The sequence below is a fragment of the Drosophila suzukii genome, chromosome X, assembly GCF_043229965.1.
Source record: "Drosophila suzukii chromosome X, CBGP_Dsuzu_IsoJpt1.0, whole genome shotgun sequence".
In the NCBI taxonomy this organism is placed as follows: Eukaryota; Metazoa; Arthropoda; class Insecta; order Diptera; family Drosophilidae; genus Drosophila; species Drosophila suzukii.
This window is the reverse complement of record NC_092084.1, coordinates 10,796,571-10,820,761: the sequence shown is the minus strand read 5'-3', so window position 1 is coordinate 10,820,761 and position 24,191 is coordinate 10,796,571. Positions and strand designations below refer to the sequence as shown.

Genomic DNA, 24,191 nt, shown 5'->3' with positions numbered 1-24,191 from the left:
TGTACGAAACTATGTTCCGTTCCTTAATTCCGGTAAAATCGTTAAACAATTACGAGCCAATTTACGAGATAAGAATCGGGCAAACAATAGCGCCTTTGATAGCAGGCTATGAAAACAAACAAACTTTGATCTCCAATTACGAAGATTCCTCGGTGACGTGCGTTGCGCTCAAAAAAAAAAAGAGTGTATTTGTATATGAATATAGGTGGTATACAAATTAGGGAGGCGAGAAAATCTGTTCGACTCTTGGCTTTTATGATACCATAAGTACAGAAAAGAAAAAACACCCACGCGATCCGCACCCTTTTGGCCTAACCTTGGGTGAAAATCAAACAAGAAAACAAACATTTATTGTTGGGCTTGCGGAACGCGCCTACCTGAAGAACCCACAACCAGAACCCAAAAAAACGGAACCCGGGAAATGGGCTTTACCTGGGATCGCTACAGATAAGATCGCGTTGGGATGGGGATCTGTCGCCCATTGTTTCCAAGGGGCTACTAAACTGCCTTCTCATGCAGATACAGATACAGCTGTAGATACTACACAGATACTGCAGATACATGGATACGCTAACGATAGGACAATCATAGTCGTCGCTTCCATCTACACATCCATCATATCACTAGGTATTACTACTAGACTTTGCACTCAATTGGCTGACAAAAAGTTGACTACGGCTGAGGCATTAATTCAGTTTTCAACGGAGATCAGGGCGAGGTTGAAAGTAAAGAATCAACCTGGATAGTTAAACACAGATGTTGCTGTCTCGGGGCTCGCAAGTTCTATAATTAAACGCAGACTCCTCCGGCGAAATAACAGCTTTGGCGAGAGGTGAACCCTAAAAACAGATTGTCAATAAAACAATGAATTAAGTGTATTGAACCCGCCTGACCCACTGTGCCCCGCCGGTGGCCCACCGTCCAATGTATTCCGCACTATTGTGAAAGATGAGCCCCTTTCAAAGCCAAGTTGTTTGAGATAATAACGGAAATGAAGGGGGAAGTCTGCTCAATTTGTTTGATTGGAAAGCATTGCTCCGAAATTAGCAAGAGTGCTATATCTCACACTGTTTATTAAGTTCTTTAACATTGCTAAGATCAAAAATGTAATCTATATATAAAACTCTTGATACCATTTTATGAATCTATACGGAGTTCGAATCAGCAAAGCTAGATTTTTCAGGTCTTAACCAAATACTATTGCTAGTTTCTGTACATATAACATCATTCTGTTTCTAGTTCTCTAAGTTATAAGTACATACTACTAACTCTATTCATTTGCAAACTTTAGAAGTAAAATAGGAATTGCCAAAACTTAATCATTACTTTATAACTATTATCCTATCCTGTATTTATAAATACTTTCTACTCTTTTTATCTGCAGTTTTCATAGTGGTAATATGTACTTTTGGAAAACAGGAATCGTTAAAACCTGGTATCAATTTTAATACCCTAACCGATTTTCAAGGTTCACACTCGACTATTACAACCCTTTTCTTCTTCTCGCCGATCTCATTTGTCACCATCCAATTAGCGGGTTGGTCAAGTGTTTCGGCGTTTGATTGGATGTCTCGGGGACTCTTGGCATTATTTTTACTGTTTTGCCAGTAATCTTATCGCCACGGCAAACGGCAAACCTGGCAACCAGAACCAAGAACCCAAACCCAAACCCAAACCCAAACCCCTGATATAAAGAAAGAAATTGAATCACCAGCGACAACTGGCGCCTCTCGCATAATTGGAGATTGGGGAGCTCGACATTTCTGGTTCGGGAACTCCGAGGCGAGGAAATTCCTGGTACATATACTCGAACGTACACCCATATCGATTATGACATGTTATCAAAGGCGCAGGCGAGAGATTTGTTTTCAAAGCAATTTCGGCGTGTTGCCGATAAGCCATTATCCATTAGCATTGGATGTTGGGATAGTACAATAAAGGCGATTTCTTCGTTTCTTAAGCTTTCCATCTGGATATACGAAAAGCCCATAGGGGGCAAAAATTGGCAAATAAAAAATGATTAATTCAACGTCATGTTGACAGCTGGCATTCCTCAATCAAAAAACAATTTGAGATAATACAAAAAAGCTTAAATTTTTTGGAACTTAAGTGATTGTAGGATATCTTTATGGGGGATCTATAAAATTAATAGAACTACAGAACTTTGGGACTATATAAAATTCTTTGAATATTAGCTATGACTTTAAAATTTGTCAAAATTTCACAACCTATAGGAAATGTAATGATATGACTTTCTCAAGCGATTTATTTTATAAGAACTTCAGTGTTTTAGAGTTACGAAAGTTAAATTTGAAATGTTATTTTAGGCATTTCTTTGCGTAATTCTGATGGTTTGTATGTTATATCTCCTGATAAAGATATATTTTTAACACTTCCTTACCGAAATTGCTTTTGTAATGATGTTGATAGGCTTGAAAATTTGTGTTGCTGTTGTTGCCGCCATTATTGTTGTTGTTGTGATGGGCATAGTGGTGATTGTTGCTGTTATTATTGTTGTTGCTGTGGCCACCCCCATTATTATTATTATTATTATTATTGTTGTTGTTATTATTATGGTGGCTCAGATTATGCATTTTTGATGGAATCCGATAACCGGACTCGTAATGTTTATACTGATTGTAGGTGAAGCGCATTTTGATTGATTTCCACTGGTCCCTCGATTAATTTACTCTTATGGCTATGTAATGCAATTAATTTACTTTCGCTCAGTGTTCTTTCACTCTTTCTACTCTCTCCTCGAGTTTCTCGTTCTCTTTTTGGGATAAGTGCTTTTAGTGTATTTTATAATTATGTTTACAGGCATCGATTGTGTTGATTTCCCTTTGACTTATATTGTTTTTTGTTTATTTGGCAAATATTGTTGGCACATTTAATTGTTTCTTTTTTTCGTGTGTGTGTGTGTAGTTTGTGTTTTAATTAAATTATTGTAATTTTGGATTGGCTTTGTACATTTGTTTGCTGTTGCTTTGTTTGTTGTTAAATGTTTTCTGCAGTTGTAGTAGTTGTCAGCTAATTAAATAATAAAGAAAGAAAACTTATAAAGACGCGGAAAAGCCGGAGAAAAAATTCAAATAAAATGCGTTTTATAAAATTAAAAAAAAAAATACCCGGGTTAACGCTTAGAAAACGCCCGTAAAACGAACTCAAAACGCTTCGAAAACAGGTTGAAAAATGTGTAGCTTCGTTTTGTTTTGTTTCGGCACTTCGCCTGCTTTTTTCGCTCGCTTATTTATTTATTCATATGGCCGTTTGTTACTTTTTTTCGTTTTTCATTTTTTGTATTTTTATTTTTTTACAGCTCGATGCCGAAAACCGAAACCGAACGATGTAAAAATGTTGTTTTTTATACACACATCTTCTTTAATTGCCGGCGCGGTTCAAAGTCCAAGCGACAAGAAAAGGCAGAAATAACAAGGAGATCGCAATGGTTTAATAATCATTTTGTTGTATATAGATAATGATTATGATAATCGGGGGGTGTTGGAGGAGGAATGGAACTTAAGTGCATTATTTTTCCCTTTCCCAAAACTGGTTTCGTTGTCCAAGGCGCCTTGAGAAGTTTAACTTGTATCTCCGTTTTTTTACCGATCCTTCGACAGCTTCCTGGTCTCACTTTTTTTTCGCTATAATATCTTTCCGTTTACAGTTAGAGTTCGGTGTTGGAAAACTGGTTCCACCCGATCTAGAGATTCTTCCCTGTTCTACTTGTTTGGGATCCCTTTTACTTTTTGGGGAGGAATGTGAAGCCCTTTAGAGTGGCAAGTTCCGCAAGGTCTCAGGGTATTACGCCCCATCCTTTTTACAAAATCAGACATCAGCTTTATTTGACCACTCAGAATCACATTTTGTACTTTTAAATATACTATTGTAATGACTGATTAAAAAAAAATATATGATCTTAATTTATTTGGAATAGAATTTTCTTTGTTTATATTGAAATTGATTAAAAATCAAAATTATAATGGTATTATAATATCATACCAAAATTATACAAGACTACTAAAAAATGCAGTTATTTTGGGATCTCAAAGCCCCGTTTCAATTTCCATCTGGTACAAAACTTCCCCAATTTTTCCCTCAGTGCATTTGGATTTTTAATAAACGACTTTAACGGCTAATCGAGGTGACACAGATAAGTGTGTTAGCACCGTCCGACCCCGCCCCCTTCTTCTGTAAGCCCCACCGCCCCTCGGCCGTAACTCCAATGGCCTCTGGTTTTTGGGCATGGATTGGTCTTTATATTTTTATTTTTTTTGACAATCAAATGCCAAGGCAAGTTCTTGGCTTGATTAAATGCTAATTGAAATTGTACGGTGTATTTATCAGCAATCGGTTATATACACTCGTGTACTGGGTGTACTGGGTGTACTGGGTGTAATGTGTGTAATGTGTGTAGCGACTGCCGTTGGGTTTGTGAAAAATCATGATCTTGTTTCATTGACCCACATTGAACGTGTAATAAACGCGCCTCAAGTGAGCAGAACTAAGCTGATCTTATCTGATCTGGGCTCCTCAGATTATAATTATTTGTTTTTAATATTCGAGCAGGAAGCGTCGGGAAATCGGGGAACCTAAGGCAGAAAACTTTTGGATGGCCTTTATTTACTGACAGACATATGCAAAGTCTTTAAATAAAATATTTGTCAATACTTTAAAGAAGGATTTCTCATATTGGTTTTTGTAGAAAAACAAAAAACGAAAGAATTTTGTAGAATATTCAAACAATAGATTCCCACTGATCACCTATTCAAAATAAGCCTACTCTTAAAAGGAGATCTTAATTATAAGACAGAATCTTAAAGCTCCTTTCCTTAAAGAGCTAATTTTTCAATCACTTATCATAATCATCTCTTAAATTAATTTTTGCACATTTATTTTCTTTTTGCTCTCCTCCTTTCTTGTTTTCTTGTTTGGCTTGGCTTTTGGCCGCATTTAAATTTGTTATAAACAAAAAGTTTTTACGCGATTTTCGGTATGCGGGGACTCACAGACAGCAAGTGAATTAAATGTATATATAATTGTGTTGTATTTAATTTCTTTTTGGCGCTTGGGAGATTCTAGACGGGTTCCGGTTGCCTTCGTTGTGGTCTGTGGGTCTGGGGGTTCGCGACTGGAACTTATGCACAGGTACTGTCCGTAGAATTCTGCCCCTCAGCCCAAAAACCGATAAGATAAACCGCGCGACTGAGAAAAGTTACTTGGGTCTCCCTCAAAAAAAAAGTTTATAGGTAGAACCTATGAGGTTTAAATCTAGATTTTATGTAAAAGAAAAACTAGTTTGTAATGACTTTAATGTGTGGAATTAAATGGTTTCTTCAAAAAATCTATAAAAAATGAAATCATTAAAATGGAAGATGACTGAGTAGTTGATATAGCATTAAAAATAAATTTTTTTTTACTTCCATTTAATTTTAATCACATTCGTTTAATACCTCATGTTGCAAAATTGTAATTTTTAAAACATATAGCTTTGTTTTCTAAGGAAAACCCAAGAACTGAATGGGATTTTTAAAAAGAATCATATAAAAATCGCTTAAATAAAGAGCCACAGATTAAATTCCAATTTAGAAATGAGTTTTGAAGAACTATACTTCGTTTTCTTTCTTTTTAGTTTTAATTTTGCAGATTTTTATTTTGAGCATCCCGCGATCAGGCCATCCGTTTTGGTCTAATACAAAATGGGCGCACAAGTTATTATAACTTTTTTCGAATAATAAACGTTAATTGAGCACAACATCGCACCAGAAAAAAAAGCGGGTAGAAAAAGTGCGAATTTTTAGCACGAGTTTGCTGGTGGAAGGGCCGTAATCATAATTGTAAGCCGTAGAGCGTAGACCGTATATCGTATCACGTAAGCGGCGAATAGTTAACCGCTTAACCGAAGCCCGTAAGCTGTAACCCGTAAGCCGTAGTAAACCGTAACCCGTAGTAAACCGTGACCCGTAATCGGAGAGCGGCGACGAGTGGCGATGCGAACACTTACGCTGAGATCGATGGACTGCGGCGGAAAAAGGTGGGCGCGCTATATAACTTTAGCGCAGACTCGAACCCAAGTATCCGAATCCGAACCCCGTTTGTCCGGAGCGCAGCGGAGAATTCTCTCTCAAGTGTCCGGGGTCCGGTGAAAAGAACGAATCACGAATGATGTGATGATGATGCTGAGCTGAGCGCTGAGCGCTGAGAGCTGAGAGGAGCGTAGAGAGTGTCGCCGGAGCGGAGAGAGATGATGGCGATGGCGATGGAGATGGAGCAGAGCAACAAGTGTACGCGTGGCCGAATGACGGCTGCGACGACAACGGGTTTAATTGATTTCCATGTGTGTGTGAGCACAGCGCGCGCCTCGTTTCTATTTGCCGCTGCTGTTGTTGTTATTGTTCTTCCTCTTGTCAGCACTGATTGCAAACGCAAATTGATAAAGCAGCCACAAAGAGAGAGGGGAGAGAACAAGAGACGGAGAGAGCGGGAGAGCTATTGAAATCAATATCAAAATCAAAAGATCGATCTGCAACCTGCAAACTCCACTCCATCTTCATCTCTTTTTGCTCCATTTTATGCTTCGGCCACCGCTGCGTATGCGCATTGTATTAGGGTGGACCCAGTGCATTTAAGGGAAAAGCTACACATTTACTTCCAAAATATAATAAAAGCCATATTGAAATTTAGCTATATAAATATGTGTATTTATTGAGTATTAAAATATGACTTCTTTGCTTTGTATGACTTGGATAGTCTTCAAAAATTAAGATATAATTTCAAGAGATTCAAAAATAGCTAAAATTCTTTTAGAAGATGAGACTCGATTTAAATATTTATTTTGAAAAAAAAAACATGTACTTTAAGAACCAGGACAAGGTAGTGGCTGTCAAGCCGTATGAGTAATTTATTTAGTTTTAAGCATTTTAATTCAAAGCCCTACTTTTCCATTTTTTACATAAGCCGGTCCATCCCAAAGTGCGTATTTTTGCTGCGATTCGTGGCTGTTAATTAACACTAGACAGCACACGTTCGCTTTGCGGTCAATTGCAGACAGTCAGGGCCACTCTACAGAGCGGAATGCCAACATAAGTCCGCACATACAAACGCTGATAAGTGGACAAGCAAACGAATGCCAGCGATCATACACAGAAAAAAAACAACATTTACTATTTTTCACAAGCTCTAATATATTTTTAAAAATGTTTGTTTACTGTCTTTCATGTAATAAAATATTGACTTAAAATTAAATTCAATAAAGTATATGAGTTTGTATATTCTTGGAACATACATAATCAATAGCCACAAATAAACTAAATAATTTTTTTCAGTGCACCTGTGTAAACTTTTCGCTTGGGCGCGAAAAAACTATTTGGCAAGTGTGACCAAAAGGGCAAAACTTAACACCAAGAAGTTTGAGTAATTTATGGGTAATGTGATTTCATCCATCAGATGTTTATTTAAGTGCTTTTAAAATAACATAAAAACGTTTTCCCATTCCCCCCCTCCCCCTACATTTTCTAAATCTCTTGTCATCTTTAGGCATAAAATGCTATTAAAATCTGGTGTGCAGCTACATATAACGGTGAATTTTTGTTTTCTCGAAATGCGTTTGCCCCAAATTTGGTCACACCACAGTCACGCGTAACGAAGGGGGAGGGGGGATTGGTTGGGCTGATTTTTCGGCCCCACATGTCAAGTGGCTCAGCTGAGAATAAGCGGACAGCTCCAAAGAGAGTGCTCTCTTTCTCCGAATGAATGCGAAGCACTCACGAAGCGAAACGACGGACGATCGGGCCGACAACAATAATAGTATCAGCAATGGCGTTAATTTCTTATTGGTTGCCGATGGCGGTACAGTGGGTCAAAAAAATGAAACAAATGAATAAGATAAAAGAAAAAAATTAATAAATATAAGCAAAGTTGCAACTTTTTTATTGTATCCCATTACATCCCATTTAAGTCATTGTTAATTTCCTCTACAAAATTCTAACTGTTTTAACTATAACCCTAATAAAAAAAATTCCTCAACAAAGTATGGATTTATTTTAAGTAAAAGTTACATACATTTTAGTTATTTAAATGTTAATGTTGTTTTTTTTGTTTTGGGCAGTAATTAATACTATTAGGTCCACTGTGTCAAAAGTTAGCAACAAATATAACACTAACAAATCAAACACGGCAAACAACACATGTAAATTGTTAACGCCGACGTCACCATGAATGGCAGCGCAGTCGCTGGCGGCAGAGGTTGCTGGCAGAGGAAAGAGAGCACGCGCACACCCTCAATCCGTGTTATCAAAACAACAACTAAAGCAACAGCTAACAACAACTACAACAACCCAGTGATGATAGTTTTTTGATATTTTTCGGCTTAGCATTGAAAATGATCGAGAAGGGAAAGCAAGGGGGGAGGGGGGATGGCAAACAGGGAGCGTGTGTTCGAAGGTAACTTCAAAATAGAGCCACACACATACGCACCCAACAATGCGCATACGCAGCGTTGACGCCCATTTCTTTTCACTCGCCTTATCAAAGATTATACATAATAAAAACCCGAATATTTGCTTTTGGCGCTTCCTTTTCCCATAGGGAGGCTAAAAAAAAAAACACGATCAAAACAAAACAATAAATTATAGTAATTCATCGATTTTAGATGTAATATTACTTATACTTTACAATAAACTCAAACTCAATGTATTCCATCTATGCTTTCACACCTCTAAAATGAATTCCAGATACTATATCTTAGACTCAATTATGGATAGTACTAATTAATCGATCCTAAACAGCAGTGCGTAAGCTCGATTTGCGTTGAAATTTAATTAATACTTAACATTTTTAATGGCCACCCCGCACATTTGTCACTCGGCGATGTATAATTTATAACATTTTGTTCGTTGACAGAATAGCTCCTCCCCCTTACAAAAAAAATCCCCCCATTTCCCCCGAAAATAATATGATGATTACATCTCGTGTATTTGCTGATTGTTGTGTTCGCTGATTGTTCCGACTGTTCCGATGAATGTATTATATTATACCCTACTTTTAGTGCGTTGCGACCTTAGCAATGATCATAGCGAGCAACAGCAACAACAACGACGATAATAAACCAACAACCATATACAATATACCTGGGTATTTGTCAAGGTTCAAGGTTACAACCTGCACTTATTAATACGGTTTATTGTACTTTTGTTTCATCACCTGCATCAGTAGTTTCAGTAGTACAACCTACAAAAAAAAAAATAACCAGAGCAACAACGACAACAAACAACTACAACAATAGTTACTTGACCTGGAGGAGCAATTGGCTTCTATAATTATTTATACGATGTTTCATTTGTTTCGGAATTTTACCAGTTTCCGAAGTTGCAACGAGAAAAAAAACGAAGAAAAATAAAACACCAGGGGTACGGGAATATGAAAGTAAGCTGTACCAGGTTTTGAAGAAATTCGGGATCTCGAATAGAATCCTAAAAAGAAGCTTATTAAAACTATACCAGGGGTACAGGAATATGGGAGTAAGTAGTACCAGGTCTTGAAGAAATCCGGGATTTCTAACAGAACCTTAGATGGTAAGTTAGTAAAACTATCTGTATGGTCCATGAACTTTGTAGAGATAGAAAATTGTTTTAACTTTTATAGACTAGCCTTATAGACTACAGCTACGAACCGCACTGTCTGGCAGGCGCATATTTAATTTAATTTGTCTCGCTTCGATTTGTTTCGATTGGCACTCTAATTAGTATAGCTCCAAAAATCGCCAAATTATTTTCAATCATTTGTCTCCGCATTCTTGTTTTTTGCGTCTGGCGTTTTTTTTCTTATTCCGAATTGGCCAATGGGAAATCGGCCAGAGATCTCGATATAAGACATTTACTTTCTGCCGGAGGCGGTGCACCGAATAAAATATTTTCACATCCAGCGGATGCTGTACATTATGTGATATATCACTATACACACGTAGCCCAATATCTTAATCATGTTAAATGCCTAATCACGATCTCGGACGATTTATTTCGTATCGATTAACGCGATTCCTCCTCTCCTTTTCCCTTTTTTTTACCTATCCAATTCTCTTTTGACTCCCAACGCCACGAACAAACGCTAACTTAAAAAGTAAACAAAACAAGAGTAAAAAGCATAGAAAAAAGAGTTTTTATCTTTTTTTTTTAAATAATTTTTTTGGTTAAAGAACATTTTGAACTGCAGTAAATTTCCTAAAAACACGGTTTATTATTTAAAAAATCATGCTTAAAATGTTAAAAAGAAATTTGCAATTTTGCAGTTGTTCTTTCTTGTTTATGCAGATGAACCAACAATTGTTAACAAATCTTTTTTACATTTTCGGTAAACAATTTTACTATTTTGTGCAGCAATAAAAAAACGAAACACCAGAACACGAAATGTTATTGAAAACGTTTTGCGTATGGCGCTTTTTTTTACGGCGGCTGCTGATCGTAAAAAGTAAAATCAACAGACAGAAAAATCGCAAAAAATCAAATTGTTATTCTCCGTTGCACGTACAACAATGGTAGAAACAATAACAATACTGCCGAACTTCAAAAGACACACAAAAACAACAATCAAGGAATAGAGTTTAGCGCTTTTTTTTTTTTGGTTTTTGGTCTTCGCTGTTTTATTGTTTAATTAATTTGCCTAAATTTGTTGTAATTGTTTTGCTGACGCTGCTGTTTGATTTAATTATAGCAATGGCAAAAGCAGTAGAAGAGATATCACGCATACGCCGCATTGGCCGACCGGTGATCTCAGCTGTTAAGCGCATGCTCACTTAACAGCAGCCGCAAGGCAGTAACAGCCACGTTAACAGCTCCCATATCATCATCATCAGCTTTTATATGAAGTGGTAGCAACTCGAAGTAGTGGTCATTTATCGCCGCATAGCCTTTCCAGAATTAACTTACATCATAAAAACACTGATGAAAGAAAGTATCAAAAATCCTGGAGATTCTTTTAAATATTTTTTAAATAAATCAAAATACACCAGCTAACTTAATGATATAGTTTTAATAATAATACAAGGTAATTTTTTTTTTTTAAGTTTTGATAAAGGCAATTTCAATTCATTTCCAAGTCGAACCATACCTTATCACCAGTATTTTATTTTAGTGTCTACTGCTCTATTAGCAATTATGAAAATCACAAGATTCTTGAACATACAATTTAAAATAGCCATGAAAAAGCACTCGAGAAACCTAAACCCCTGATCTTCGGTTCCTTCCCTCTTCACATACTATAACATAAGTAATCTCCTCTTGAACTCTGCTTCTTCTTGCACTTAATGGGAATTATTGCGCGTGTCTTCTAATCACCAGTTTCTTTTCTAAGATTATGCAAACGCGTTTGGGCGGACAGAGGGCGATAAGCCGGGGGGGGCAAATGGTAGCAGGGAGCAGTCGAAGTGTTTCGAGGGAACCACCATTCCATATCATATCATATCAGCACACACTATAACCAAAAACTGAGAGATCGGCGACTAATTTCTAGTGCCATACCCCCAACATCAGAGAAGAGAGAGATTGCCCAAGTTGATAAGTAATTTGCTCGAGTTTCGCTCAGGTTTTCTTTTGTAGTATGGTTCACAGTTTGAACTTCCGGGGGATCTAAGTTTATTTTGGGCGAGAATACCGACGTATGTCTATGGATGTTGTGGGGTGTTGGGTTGGGTTGGTAGGTGCTTGTTCTTGGCATCACGTGGATGAACGCAGTTTGATAACAGGGCATGACAACCAGATAGTCCTTGGTTTATTTTTGCAGCAGCAGTAGCAGAAAAGAATTCAAATGTTCATTATCGTGCGGCATCGCTTTTATCATATGTAAATGGGCCACGCCCACCAGTCTACACCTTAGAGGAGAAGAATACCAAAAGGTTATAACAACCGGCTAAATGTAATTTGCATTTGAGCGTTAAATTGATTAGCATAGGGTCTAGTTGCGGGGATTCACTAAAAATCTCTTAAAACGCGCCCTAGGCTACCAGACCATTCTACATTTTTAGGATCTTTTTAGGTTTTAAAATTTACATTTTAATACGTTTTCAAGGTAAATATTTTAAAATTACAGGTTTTTTTTATAAAAAATGATTATTGCGTTATCAAAACATGCAAATATTTAGTTCTACAAAAATCTTTAGGTTAAAAATAGAAAATAAACAGTTTAAAGTCGGTAGACGTCAACGAAAGTTTGGCATAGATTAGCTGTTATATGATAGGCGATCATAGATGATCAATAAATGTCTTTGAAATTTTAAAATTAACTTGGATTTTAAGCTGCAGATCGGCACTTTTCGAGTTCTCTTCTCATCGACGGGAAAATAAAGAGAATATATAGCGAGAAAATGCCCCTAAAACGAAGAGTAAATTAATCAAGAACTGAATAAATTGCTGCTAATTGATGTATTTGTGTTTGGTTTGCTTGTCGTGCGTTTTCATCAATTCATAGAACGGAATGGATGACTAAACTTCCCAGCAATGTCACGAAATGCGCTAAATAATACTTTTCTCCAGCCCCTCTTTTTGTTCATATTTTTCTATCTATGCGGCTCTGCTTCTTTCCACACAGCCTTCAAATCTTTCATCCAAGTATTCTTATTCTTATATTGTTCTGCCTCTGCGGATTTTCTGTTTTCTCCCTTCTTTTTTTTTGGCGCTGTGCGATTTATTATTGTTTTTGTTTACACACATCAGCATATAATTCTCCTCTTGAATTCTCGCAAAAAATAACAACACTAACAAAATATAGTCAGAGATTGTCGGTGAAGAAGATGAAGAAGAATGAGAGTACCCAATCATAATTTGTAGATTTGCGATTTTAAACGCCCCCTGACCATTTTCCGCATATTTTGAATTCCCAAGTGGAATGAAAAACAGTACCGAAATAAATATGAGCCATAGTACTTATATTTTATTTGCTTCGATTTATAGATTTTATAAAGTCATAAAGAAGAATAAGAGTACCCATCATAATTAGTAGATTTGCGATTTCTAACGCCCCCTGATAATTTCTCGCATATTTTTAATTCCCAAGTGGAAAGAAAAACAATACCAAAATAAATATGAGCCTTAGTATTTGCTTCGATTTAATTTATAGATTTCTTAAAGTATAAAATATATCTATCGTATTATATAAAATAACCAAAAAAAGACCATGAATCCAACTCCAAATTTGGTTATGAATGACAATAATATTAAATTTTATGAATGAAAATCGGTACAATTCCTGAAACAAATGATGGATGTCTCAAGCGCAGATTGTCGAAAAATAACAATAAAACAATCAAGACTGAAAAAAATCAACAAAAAAAGAAAGAAAGAACCCGAAGAAATGGGAGAAATGGGGGGGGGGGTGAGATAACAGTGGGCAGCGTGCGCGTCAGAAAACGCGGACAACCGAGGCACGCGCACGTCACGTGACTTGGGCCAAAACAAAAAGCCAGCAATCAGCAAATACTCAAGCAACAACAACAATATATTATAATATATTATGTAGAGACAGCAACAACAGCAACACAAACAACGCATATACTTTTCAAGATGCTGAACGACCGCTCGATCGCCGATCTCAATCAAAAAACGGCCATCATCATCATCGCAATGTTCGTCATAGTTATATGGCATATACATATGTATGTTCGTTTTCTCACATTTTAAACAGCCATTTTCATAGAATTCGTATTTGGATTCGTATTCCCAGTCGTATTTGTATTCGTATTTGGCAGTGCCGAAAAATCGAGAGAATCGCGAGACAGCCGCCAGCGAAAAGTAAACAAAATCTTATCAGACACCGCTCACGCCCAGCTCATAAAAGATACAGATACATTCGGCGGTGAGCACATACATATGTATGTACAATAGACGTCTGCGCTCACGAATTTCACAATACAAAGCGAAAAAGCAACAATAACACGTCTAGCTACAAAGTATGTATGCCAACGACCTGTGAATGCTCTACGAATTCCAAAACTCATCAATGAACCCGTAGAATATGTGAAAAAAAACTTTGGATGGATCGTATATCCATATGATCTTTGGGATGGAATCTATAAATCTTAAACTGCATCTATATTGATTTTAGTTTTACAGCTAGGACTTACAATCCCAAAGTTATACATATTTTATAGGAATTTTCTTAAGTAAATAAAACGATAAGAAATTTAAAAAACTTTGTATAGATCGTATTTCCACATCATTTTTGGAATGGGATCAAAATTTTAAGACAGGTCTTTCAATCTATAAGGTAGATATTACTTATAGGAATTTTCTGAATTGGATTATTGCTTATTACAATATTTATTTTACACATGGTTTGACCTAAAAAGCTTGAATCTTCGAATTGTTTGATAAGAAATTGAAATGATTATAATACTTTTAATAGCAATTTTTCCCCCGAGTATTAGGGTATTTCCCAAGTCAACCTTGACCACTTACACCACCGAAAACCCTAGACCGATGGCAATCGCTAAGCTGTGCGTCTGCGATTTGCCTTGCCAAAAAAAAAAAACAGAAACTAATTGCAAGACTTTGTCTGATCGGTTAGAGTGTGGTATAGTATTATATATGGTGTGGTCGGGTCTTGAGGGGTTTGGGTTTGGGTTTGGGTTTGGATTTGGGTTCTCTGATCGTTAAACTCCGGCCGCAGACTGCGTAGAAGAGGAAGCAGAAACCGTAATCAAAATGCGAATACGAATGCGAACTACTTTTGCTATCTGATGCGATCTGGTTTGATTTGGTTTGGTTCGCCTCGCAAAGTCGGGATCCCAATTATCTCGTAGACCAGACAGACTAAATAGATTTAGTACTGTATCACTGTAAGTAAAGCCCCCTCCTTCCTCCCTACTTCAAACCCCCACGCGTTTGTTCGATTTCGAGACCCCCGCCCCGCCCACCAAAATCGGGTGTTACACGTGTCGCCCGTCGCCAGAGGTCGCCAGCTCAAAGCCCCCACTCAAGGTGGAGCATACATAAATTCATAATCTCTTACATAAAACGATAAATATAAAAGGCAAATATTTACGCAACAGAACACAACAGAGCAGAAATGGTCAGAGAAAAAAAATACTTAATAGATACAAAATAGTTCAAACAGGTAGGTTTTCTTAGGTCCCTCGCTATTTGTTCTTTATCTCTGCGATTCTACTGACCCCTGGATCTTGGTTGATAAGATCTTGTCGAGTGACCCGTGTTTAATCAGCTTGTGTTTGCAACCGGTATTTATAGTATTTCTGGGATCTTGATCCTGAAATAACACTAGGGTTTCGGCAAATAAAATTTGGTATAGGGTACATAAAACGATTGATGTTTGGTAATATAGTATTTACCATTGGGGTTATTTCTTTATAACATTTATTATATTTAAAGTACCTGATAATGATTTATAGTCTCCTTTTTCGCAGAATCTGAGCACTGCAATTCAATAAATCCACATCGAAAAGCATTATCTTTTTGAGTTTTTCATAACCAGCTATGCAAATGTTATGTTAGTGTTATTTAGACAGTTTGGGGCTATTCATATTCAAATTAAGCCATTTTCGACTCATGTGAGGAGGAGCCCTCACCTATCAAAAGGGCCGGAAAACTCGTCTGAAGCGGCTCTAAGTTGTTTTTCAATTGTTATACTCTTTTAGAGACCTCTTTTCTTTATTATTATTATTATTTTTTTTAATTGTGTTACCTTTTTCTGCTGAATGGGAATGAAAAACGTTCGTTTAGCACTTAAATAATGAAAGTAAATAGACAAACAAAGATTTCAAATGCGTTTCTGGCTCAGTGTCGCCACCCACACAACAAGGCAAACACCCATCGTGGTGCCTTCTCGCTCTAACTTCAATTAGAGTCGATGGACCAAGACCGCCCCCACACACACACACACACACACACACACTAACACACCCAAAACCTCCAGTCCCCAGTCCCCAGTCCTCAGAATATAAAACCTATCTCACACACTCCCCACTTCATAATTGCCAAAGGCTGGACCCCTCCCCGAATTTTCTATTATATTTGGGGCTCGTCAACCAAAACAGAAAAACGCCAAGACAACAAGCCGCAGCCAATGTACACAAATAATTTGGATGATTTGTGCCTGTCCAAAGTGCAAAAAGAGTCCGAAACGCAGGAGAAAAGATTCGTATGCGAAATATTCAGGTATACATATATATTATATCTGGAAGGTGAGAATCAGCCATGGGCACGGCATTTCCGTATTTTCTCTTTTCGACAAAATACTATTTGATGTCTTCGTGTTTTTGGTAACGAAAAACGATCAAGGGTTGAAAACATTTTCTTAAATTGTTTTCAGTTTGAAAAAAATGTATGGAAATACCAAAATATACTGGCAAAAAAAATACATTTATAAAAACACCTGTAATATCATAGGTAAACATATTTTTAATAAAAAGTTACTATTAAAATATCTCTAGTCTAGTTATCAATTCATTTTCGCCACTTTTTTCTTGCTTCCTATCTTTGAAAATATTAAAATGAAATTCTTAAAATACCTTAGAGTGAAATTCCCATTTCATGTGTGCAATTTTTTGTGAAACAACCAGAAATGCTGTTTAGTCACGTTCAAGATACTGATTTTACAAATGTTAAGAGATAAATAAACATGTGGACACAGACATTAGGGAAAAGGAAAAATATACATTGCCGAGCCGGGCCTTTTTTGATTATAACGAACGTTATTCGCTGAAAGTTATCATTTCTTCATCATTTCTCTTTTTTTTTCATGCCTGGTATTTGTTTTTATTTTTTCCCCCATTTGGTTTCGCCGATGTGAATGACACACGGGAAGAGTTCAAGGCCAGCATTGGATAGACGTAAACAGAATATTACAAATTTTCTTAAAAAAAGAAATATGCTAAATAAGAGAAGGTCGTCAGCCTAGAGAGTAGACGTATTACAGACTACAACTTGGTCAAAAAATACATTTTCATAAAAGTGATGAGGATGGTTAGCATATTAATCTCAAAACATTCGTTCTTTCAGGTGTACGCCTTGATTTGGCTGAACTACGATGGAAAAACCGAAAAAAAATGTCGCATTTTTGACAAAAATCTGAATTTCGCATTTTTGACAAAAATCTGAATTTCGAATTTTTGACAAAAATTTGAACCCTTTTTTTCACCAAAGAAGTTCAGTTTTTTGGCTGCCACAACAAAAGTATAAGTCAGAATGAGGAATGTCATACCTCGTTGAGCTCGTTGTTTAATTTCCAATCAATTGGCATTCTAACCTGAAAATTTTTCATTTTTTGCCATTTTTCGAAAAAATGTGATGAAACCCCTACAAAAAATGAGAAAATTGGTAAAAAAAAAATTTTTCCTAAAAGTTATGAGGATCGTTAGCATATTAGGCAAGCTGTTCAAAACAGTCGGTCTTTTAGCTGTACGCCTTAATTTGGCTGAGCTACGATGCAAAACCGAAAAAAAATTTCGCATTTTTGACAAAAATCTGAATTTTGTATTTTTGACAAAAATTTAAACCCTTTTTTCCACCAAAAAAGTTCCGTTTTTTGGCTGCCATAACAAAAGTATAAGTCAGAATGAGGAATGTCATACCTCGTTGAGCTCGTTGTTTAATTTCCAATCAATTGGCATTCTAACCTGAAAATTTTTCATATTTTGCCATTTTTCGAAAAATGTGATGAACCCCTACAAAAAATGAGAAAATTGGTAAAAAAAATAAATTTTCCTAAAAATGATGAGGATCGTTAGCATATTAGGCAAGCTGTTCAAAACAGTCGGTCTTTTAGCTGTACGCCTTAATTTGGCTGAGCTACGATGCAAAAACCGAAAAAAATGTCGCATTTTTGGCAAAAATCTGAATTTCGTATTTTTGACAAAAATGTAAACCCTTTTTTTCGCCAAAAAAAATCGGTTTTTTGGCTGCTATAAAAAAACTAAACATCAGATCGAGGAATGTCATACCTCGTTGCGCTAGTTGCTTAATTTCCAATCCATTGGCAACCAAACCTGAAAATATTTCATTTTTGCCATTTTTCGCAAAAAAGACGATGCACCCCCTTACAAAAAATGCGAAAATTGGTCAAAAAATAAATTTTCATAAAAGTGATGAGGATCGTTAGTATATTAAGCAAGCTATTCAAAACAGTTGGTCTTTTAGCTGTACGCCTTGATTTGGCTAAACTACGATGAAAAAACCGAAAAAAATAGCGCATTTTTGACAAAAATCTGAATTTTGCATTTTTGACAAATATATGAACCCTTTTTTTCGCCAAAAAAAATCGGTTTTTTGGCTGCTATAAAAAAACTAAACGTCAGATCCAGGAATGTCATACCTCGTTGAGCTCGTTGCTTAATTTCCAATCCATTGGCATCCAAACCTGAAAATTTTTCATTTTTGCCATTTTTCGCAAAAAAGACGATGCACCCCCTTACAAAAAATGCGAAAATTGGTCAAAAAATAAATTTTCATAAAAGTGATGAGGATCGTTAGTATATTAAGCAAGCTGCTCAAAAGAGTTGGTCTTTTAGCTGTACGCCTTGATTTGGCTGAACTACGATGAAAAAACCGAAAAAAATGTCGAATTTTCGAAACAAAAATCTGAATTTTGTATTTTTGGCAAAAATTTGAACCCTTTTTTTCGCCAAAAAAAATTCGGTTTTTTCGCTGCCATAACAAAATTATAAGTCAGAATAAGGAATGTCATACCTCGTTGAGCTCGTTGCTTAATTTCCAATCTATTGGAGTCTTGAAAGAATATTTGGTTACACAGATCCTAAGTCGAAATTCAGAATATTACCAGGAACTTACTCAAATATGAACATATCATATATAAAATCATGTATGATTATTTTAAATATAAATATAAATATACCTTTTGGTGTTCCTTATTATTACTATTGTTAAAATGGCATTTTGTTTAAATTACTCAATTTGGCAAACAGAAACTTGGCGAAATTCGAGACCTACATTGGCCAAGTAATAAATGCCCTGGCGGTAAGAGTTGAGATCCGATTTACATCCCGATTCATTGGCTCCATCGGCGTTGATTATTATAATTCATAAAATCATAAATTAATAAACGTTTTTGCGGCGCAGTGTCGATTGGTGCCAGTTGCTGACGTCACGGCCAAGACAATTGATTTGGGCTGATTCCTTCGATTGGAGTGCCAGAAATCGAAGAGAAAATAAAACCGCAACTCAAACACCGACAGTTGGGGTCTTTAGCCTGACAGCGTTTTATCAAAGGGTTAAACTGTTCAAAAAGCTGTCAAAACAATCTGGAAAATCGCTTAACTGTACGAACTTTTGTATACCCTGGCCAAAAATAATAGAACTTAAGGTTATCTATAAATATATCTTGCCATAATATTTGAATGTAAGTAGGGAATTAAAAGCCTTCATTTGGAATTTATTGTTTCTGGCAGTAATACCTTGTTTTAATTATAGATTAATGTAATCAGAGAAGGGAATTTAATCTTTTTTGTTCTTACGATTATATCCAATTATCTGTTCAACTTTTTAAACATGTTTGGTTATGATTCATTTTGCAAGTTAGTTAGTGGAATAATTAATAAAACGAAATTTTCCAAATAATGACGGCGGTTTATTTTCGTCTTTCTGGCTATTGAATCATTTATGAATAAAGATAGGTATAAATAAGAAGACGAGGGGTCATTTATCATAGCAAGATAGCTGGTATTTCCATGGACCACCGTCGGATATGATCGTGAAACGCACTGTATGTGCTAGACTTCCCATTTCCAATTACCGACCTGCATAACAAATAAATTGCTAACGCTAATTTCCATTCCGGCGACCCACTCACTTGCGAAACTCCCCACCTCATCTCACCTGGATTCCCGTTTCCCAATCCCGAACCCCGAGCCCCAACTCCCGACTCCCCATCCCGACCACCTGACTGCCATCTCTTCACCCTTCGATGCATTTTGAAACCGGCTATTGGACGGGGGACTCACCTGAATGACGACAACCGAACCACGTTGTCGTGTGTACGTCACAACAAAAGCCGGAGAAAAGGTTTTCACTTCACGGCATTTCCGGACAACCCCCTACACTTGCGAAAAAATGGTAGTATCTAACAGAGAGGTCACGTTGTTACTCAATTCGATTTGAAATCTATAAAGATTTAACATGATACTTCGTTTTTCTTCTATTTCGTTCGAAATCTCTATAGTTTTCATATTGCGAATCTCCAGAGAAATAAAATCTCTAGAGTTTTCATATTGTAAATCTTCAGAGATTTGAAACCGCAAGTTGTTTTTCGGGTGATAGGTGATATGCTTTTAAACTTAAATATAAGTTACTAGAGTTTTTATTTTGTAAATCTTACTAGATATGAAATTTGAAATGTCTAGTTTTTATATTGCAAATCTCCAGAGATATGAAATCTCTAAAGTTTTCAAATTATAAATCTTCAAGTTGTTTTTCGGGTGATGTACTTTAAAACTTAAACATAACTTACTAGAGTTTTCATTTTGTAAGTCTTCAGAGATTTGAAATGTTAAATCTCTAGAGATTTAAAACCGAAAGCTTTTTTTCTTTCTTTTAATATTTGGCAAATGGAAATTTCAATAATATATCTTGTAGTAATAAGTTTTTCAGTCATATAAAAGGTAGTACCTACATTTTTTTTCAAGTGAACCTCAGAGCCAGTTGAGTTTTGTAATAGACTGGCTACTTGTGGGTTGCAAAAGGGCAGGGAAAGGGTTGGAAATGGAAATCAACGGGATGCCGGCTTCTGGTCTAGATCAATTTTCCAAGAAACGCTTCGAAAGCGTTGCGTTTTGACCTTAGACAATTGTTGGCTCGCGTTTTTCAGCTGCTCGATGCAGTGGAATAATCTAGCAACGTAATGGAATTTAATGCCATACCAAATGACAACAATAGAGCGGAGAATTTTAGATGAATGATCATGAAATACTTGGTTATCCAATCCAAACGAATGTAAGAATGAATGAAAGAGTATATTGAAGATTTTGTTCTAGAAAATGGTATTAGCTTTTTAAAAATAGTGTTAGTTTTTTATTATGAAGTAAACAAATATTTTGAATAATAAGTACTTGGTGAAATACAACTAATCCGTAATCTATAATGCAATTATTTTAATTCTAAGGAAGAGATGTCAGAAAACAACATTACTCATGACTATTAAACGTTATAAGCATAGAAAAGCCAAACTGGATTTATGTTCGATGTGATTCCCCACATGAAAATAAGGAAATTTTCCCTCTTCCCCAGCGAGTAATTAAAAATTCAGAATGCAAATTCAAACGGCATATCGCATACATTCTGTGAATTGGGCCAATCATCATTGACGTTAATATTTCTCACTCAGTTATTTACTTTATTAATTCAGAATTAATTGTGATTTGTAGTTGTGGATCAGATATTCCGGGCAGAAAAGTCCTGAGTGTTTCGCAGTGACTCACTTGCTGGCAATTTCAATCAATATCCGGCCACAATACGGTCCCACTGATTTCGATTTGCTTTGGATCAAAAATTATGCCCCCATAAACGCTCTGATTGCATTTTATTGTCTCCTGTTTGTCGCCGTGCTTTAATGAAAGCCCCAGGCAACACAACACACAAAAGCAAACAGAAAGCCCCAAAAACATGGCAAAAACTCATTTAATGGGGGCATATATAAATTTCGGAGCGGACTTATCGGCCGACTGGCATTACAATATCTTTATTTCGATATTTCACTTGGCTGGTTAAGGATTGTTTTGTTTTTTTTTTTTAAGGGGATTCATAAAAAACAAGCCTGCCAAATACAGGTGGAGAAGTAAAAGGTTGGTGAGATGCGAAATCATAAAAATATAATTTAATTACCTTTTCTATTTAATACCGTTGTCATATTTCGTTTTTTTAATTTTTATGTATCTAGAAGAATGCCGTTCTAACAATTCATTATTCTTATTTCCTGCTTTGCTTACTCAACAAACCATTTCTGTATTAATATCAATCAACAAAACGTGATGCTCCCAAGAAGCCAAAAAAAAAGAACAACAAATTTAATCATTTTGTTTTGAACGAAAAGTTTATTTGAATGATGCATCGACATCGGGACAATGATGAACTGGCTCCACCTGCTCCCACCCCTATACACATATGTATCTTGTATCTTATATCTTATATCTCCTCTCCCAATCATATATTCGCATATATGTGCGTGTCTGCTGGCGTCGCAATAACAAAATAATTGAGGTGGGCTCGCAAAAAAATGGTCAATAAATGCTAAGGCTTTTCGACTATGGGCTACCCTTTAAATATTTTATTACCTATTATTTTCGGCTTAGATAATAATTTATTATATTAATTTAAGACTACATAATTACCACAATACACAGAAATATTTAACAAATACTTTGAAACTCTACTAGAATTGATAAATTTGTTGGAAACATCTGAGTAAATAGAAAAACCTTTTAAATATTTCATTTACCATTTCTAGGAATTTTATCAAATAAATAAAATAATAGAAGACTCTGGAACATTTGAAATAAGTAAATTGTTATATTAAGTTAAGACTACGCAAATACTTTAAAACACAGAAATATTTACGAAATAGTTTAGCATTCTCCCTGAATTGCTAAATTTGGTATTGGCGATAAATTAAGTTAGTTAATAAGTTGCAAACAACTGAGTAAATAGAAAAACCCTTGAACTTTTCAGGTATCGGACACCAAAGCAAAAGGTGAAAAATGAGGCAAACTGGAAATAAACTCCAAAAGTGATTGCTATTGAAAATTTTGGGTGAAAGCCAAAGATACCTAAAGGGAAAATGGAGAAAAATGAAGAAATAGAGGTTTATAACAACAAAAAATCTGGGAAATGTGGGGGGAAAAAGAGCGGGAACAAAGCTTTTGTGTCTCTGACGAGGTATTTTTTAAGGTATTTTTTTCGATTTAAAGCCAGACAGACAACGAATTTGGAGCCAAAGCGGAATGCGAGCAAACTATAATAGTGTCGCATCAACAAAAACAACAACAATAACAAATAAAACGATTTTCATACATAATTAAATTGATTAACTAAGTTGAAATTATTCAAGTCGTTGTCGCTGCCGAGCTTTGCATACTAAAGTGAAAAAAATAAACAAATTCGAAAAACAACCTGTAGCCAGACGAACAAAACAACAAAAGCTGAAAAGGCCGCACAGCGACGTCGATCATTAACTAATCTAGAGAGCAGAAAATTGTATTAAATTAACCAATAAACAATTGCTGACTAAGTCAAGTCACGAGACTTTCGATGCAATTAATCGACAGACAAATGGCGTAGAAATGAGTCGAAGGATGGGCAAAGTCCACTTAATTTACAGGGCAGCATCCTAGGGCTTCCCAGCTGGACAAAAATAAACAGAGTGCATCATGGGCAGCTGGGATACACAGTAAGTACAGTGGTCAGTGACTAAGTGGAAATACAGTCCGTTTGGTATTGTGGTTTTTTTTCAGAGATTCCTATTTTGGCATATCAAACTTTTTACTTACAGCTTCAATATTCATCCTGCTGTTTTTCATCAGCATGTTAATTTAAAAGTAGGTTTTGACCCCCCGTTTGAACATTTGGTTTTTAAGGAATAATTTTGGTTAAACATCGAAGAAGAAAACAATCCATAGTAAAAATCAACTGGTTGATTAATTGCGAACCTAAAACTATACATGTTTCCTGGAAATATTGTTTAAAATATTTGAAATATATAATATTATCTTTGTTCTCCAATTTTTTTTCTTCTTTTACAAATCTAACTAATAAATTATTTTGCCATAAAAGTCTTGAATATACCTTTTTTGAGGTTCCCTGATTAAGAAAATTTCTGTTTAGTGTAAGCAAAAATATATTGATCTGTATAATACTTTTTCGATTAGCCACTGACCACTGTACTAGTGTGTTTCGCCGCTCAACAAGTGCAACTCGTTGTTAATTTTTCTTCTACCAGTTTCTATTGTCTACATTTTCCCTTTTCGTGTGGTTTCCCCGCCCAGGAGGTTTCCCCGTCTACAGCAGACACACCCTCGCCAAAAGGAAACCGCATTAAGTGAGTTTTCCAGCAGGTTGCCAAGGAGCCGCGCGACCTTGTTGGAAAAACATCCAATTCAATTCAATTCAATTTGATTATATGAGCATTAAGCGGTGCAAACAAATGGCTCAAGAGAGCGGAATGAAATGAGACAGCGTGCTGGA

General features: G+C 36.0%; 1 protein-coding gene across 5 annotated transcripts in view; it reads right to left on the bottom strand.

Annotated features, from left to right (window-relative positions):
- The window catches only part of NFAT (NFAT nuclear factor), a 43,254-nt gene that overhangs the window by 16,513 nt on the left and 2,550 nt on the right, over nucleotides 1-24,191 (bottom strand). For 3 of the 5 annotated variants that reach the window (XM_036820481.3, XM_036820483.3, XM_036820485.3), the window contains exon 1: nucleotides 2,402-3,030. The exons of the other annotated variants lie outside the window; for them this stretch is intronic. In XM_036820481.3, the coding sequence (XP_036676376.2) occupies nucleotides 2,402-2,654 (253 nt within the window). In that variant the 5' untranslated portion in view covers nucleotides 2,655-3,030. Of the gene's footprint in view, nucleotides 1-2,401; nucleotides 3,031-24,191 lie in introns of those variants that run through there. 5 annotated transcript variants of the gene reach the window in all.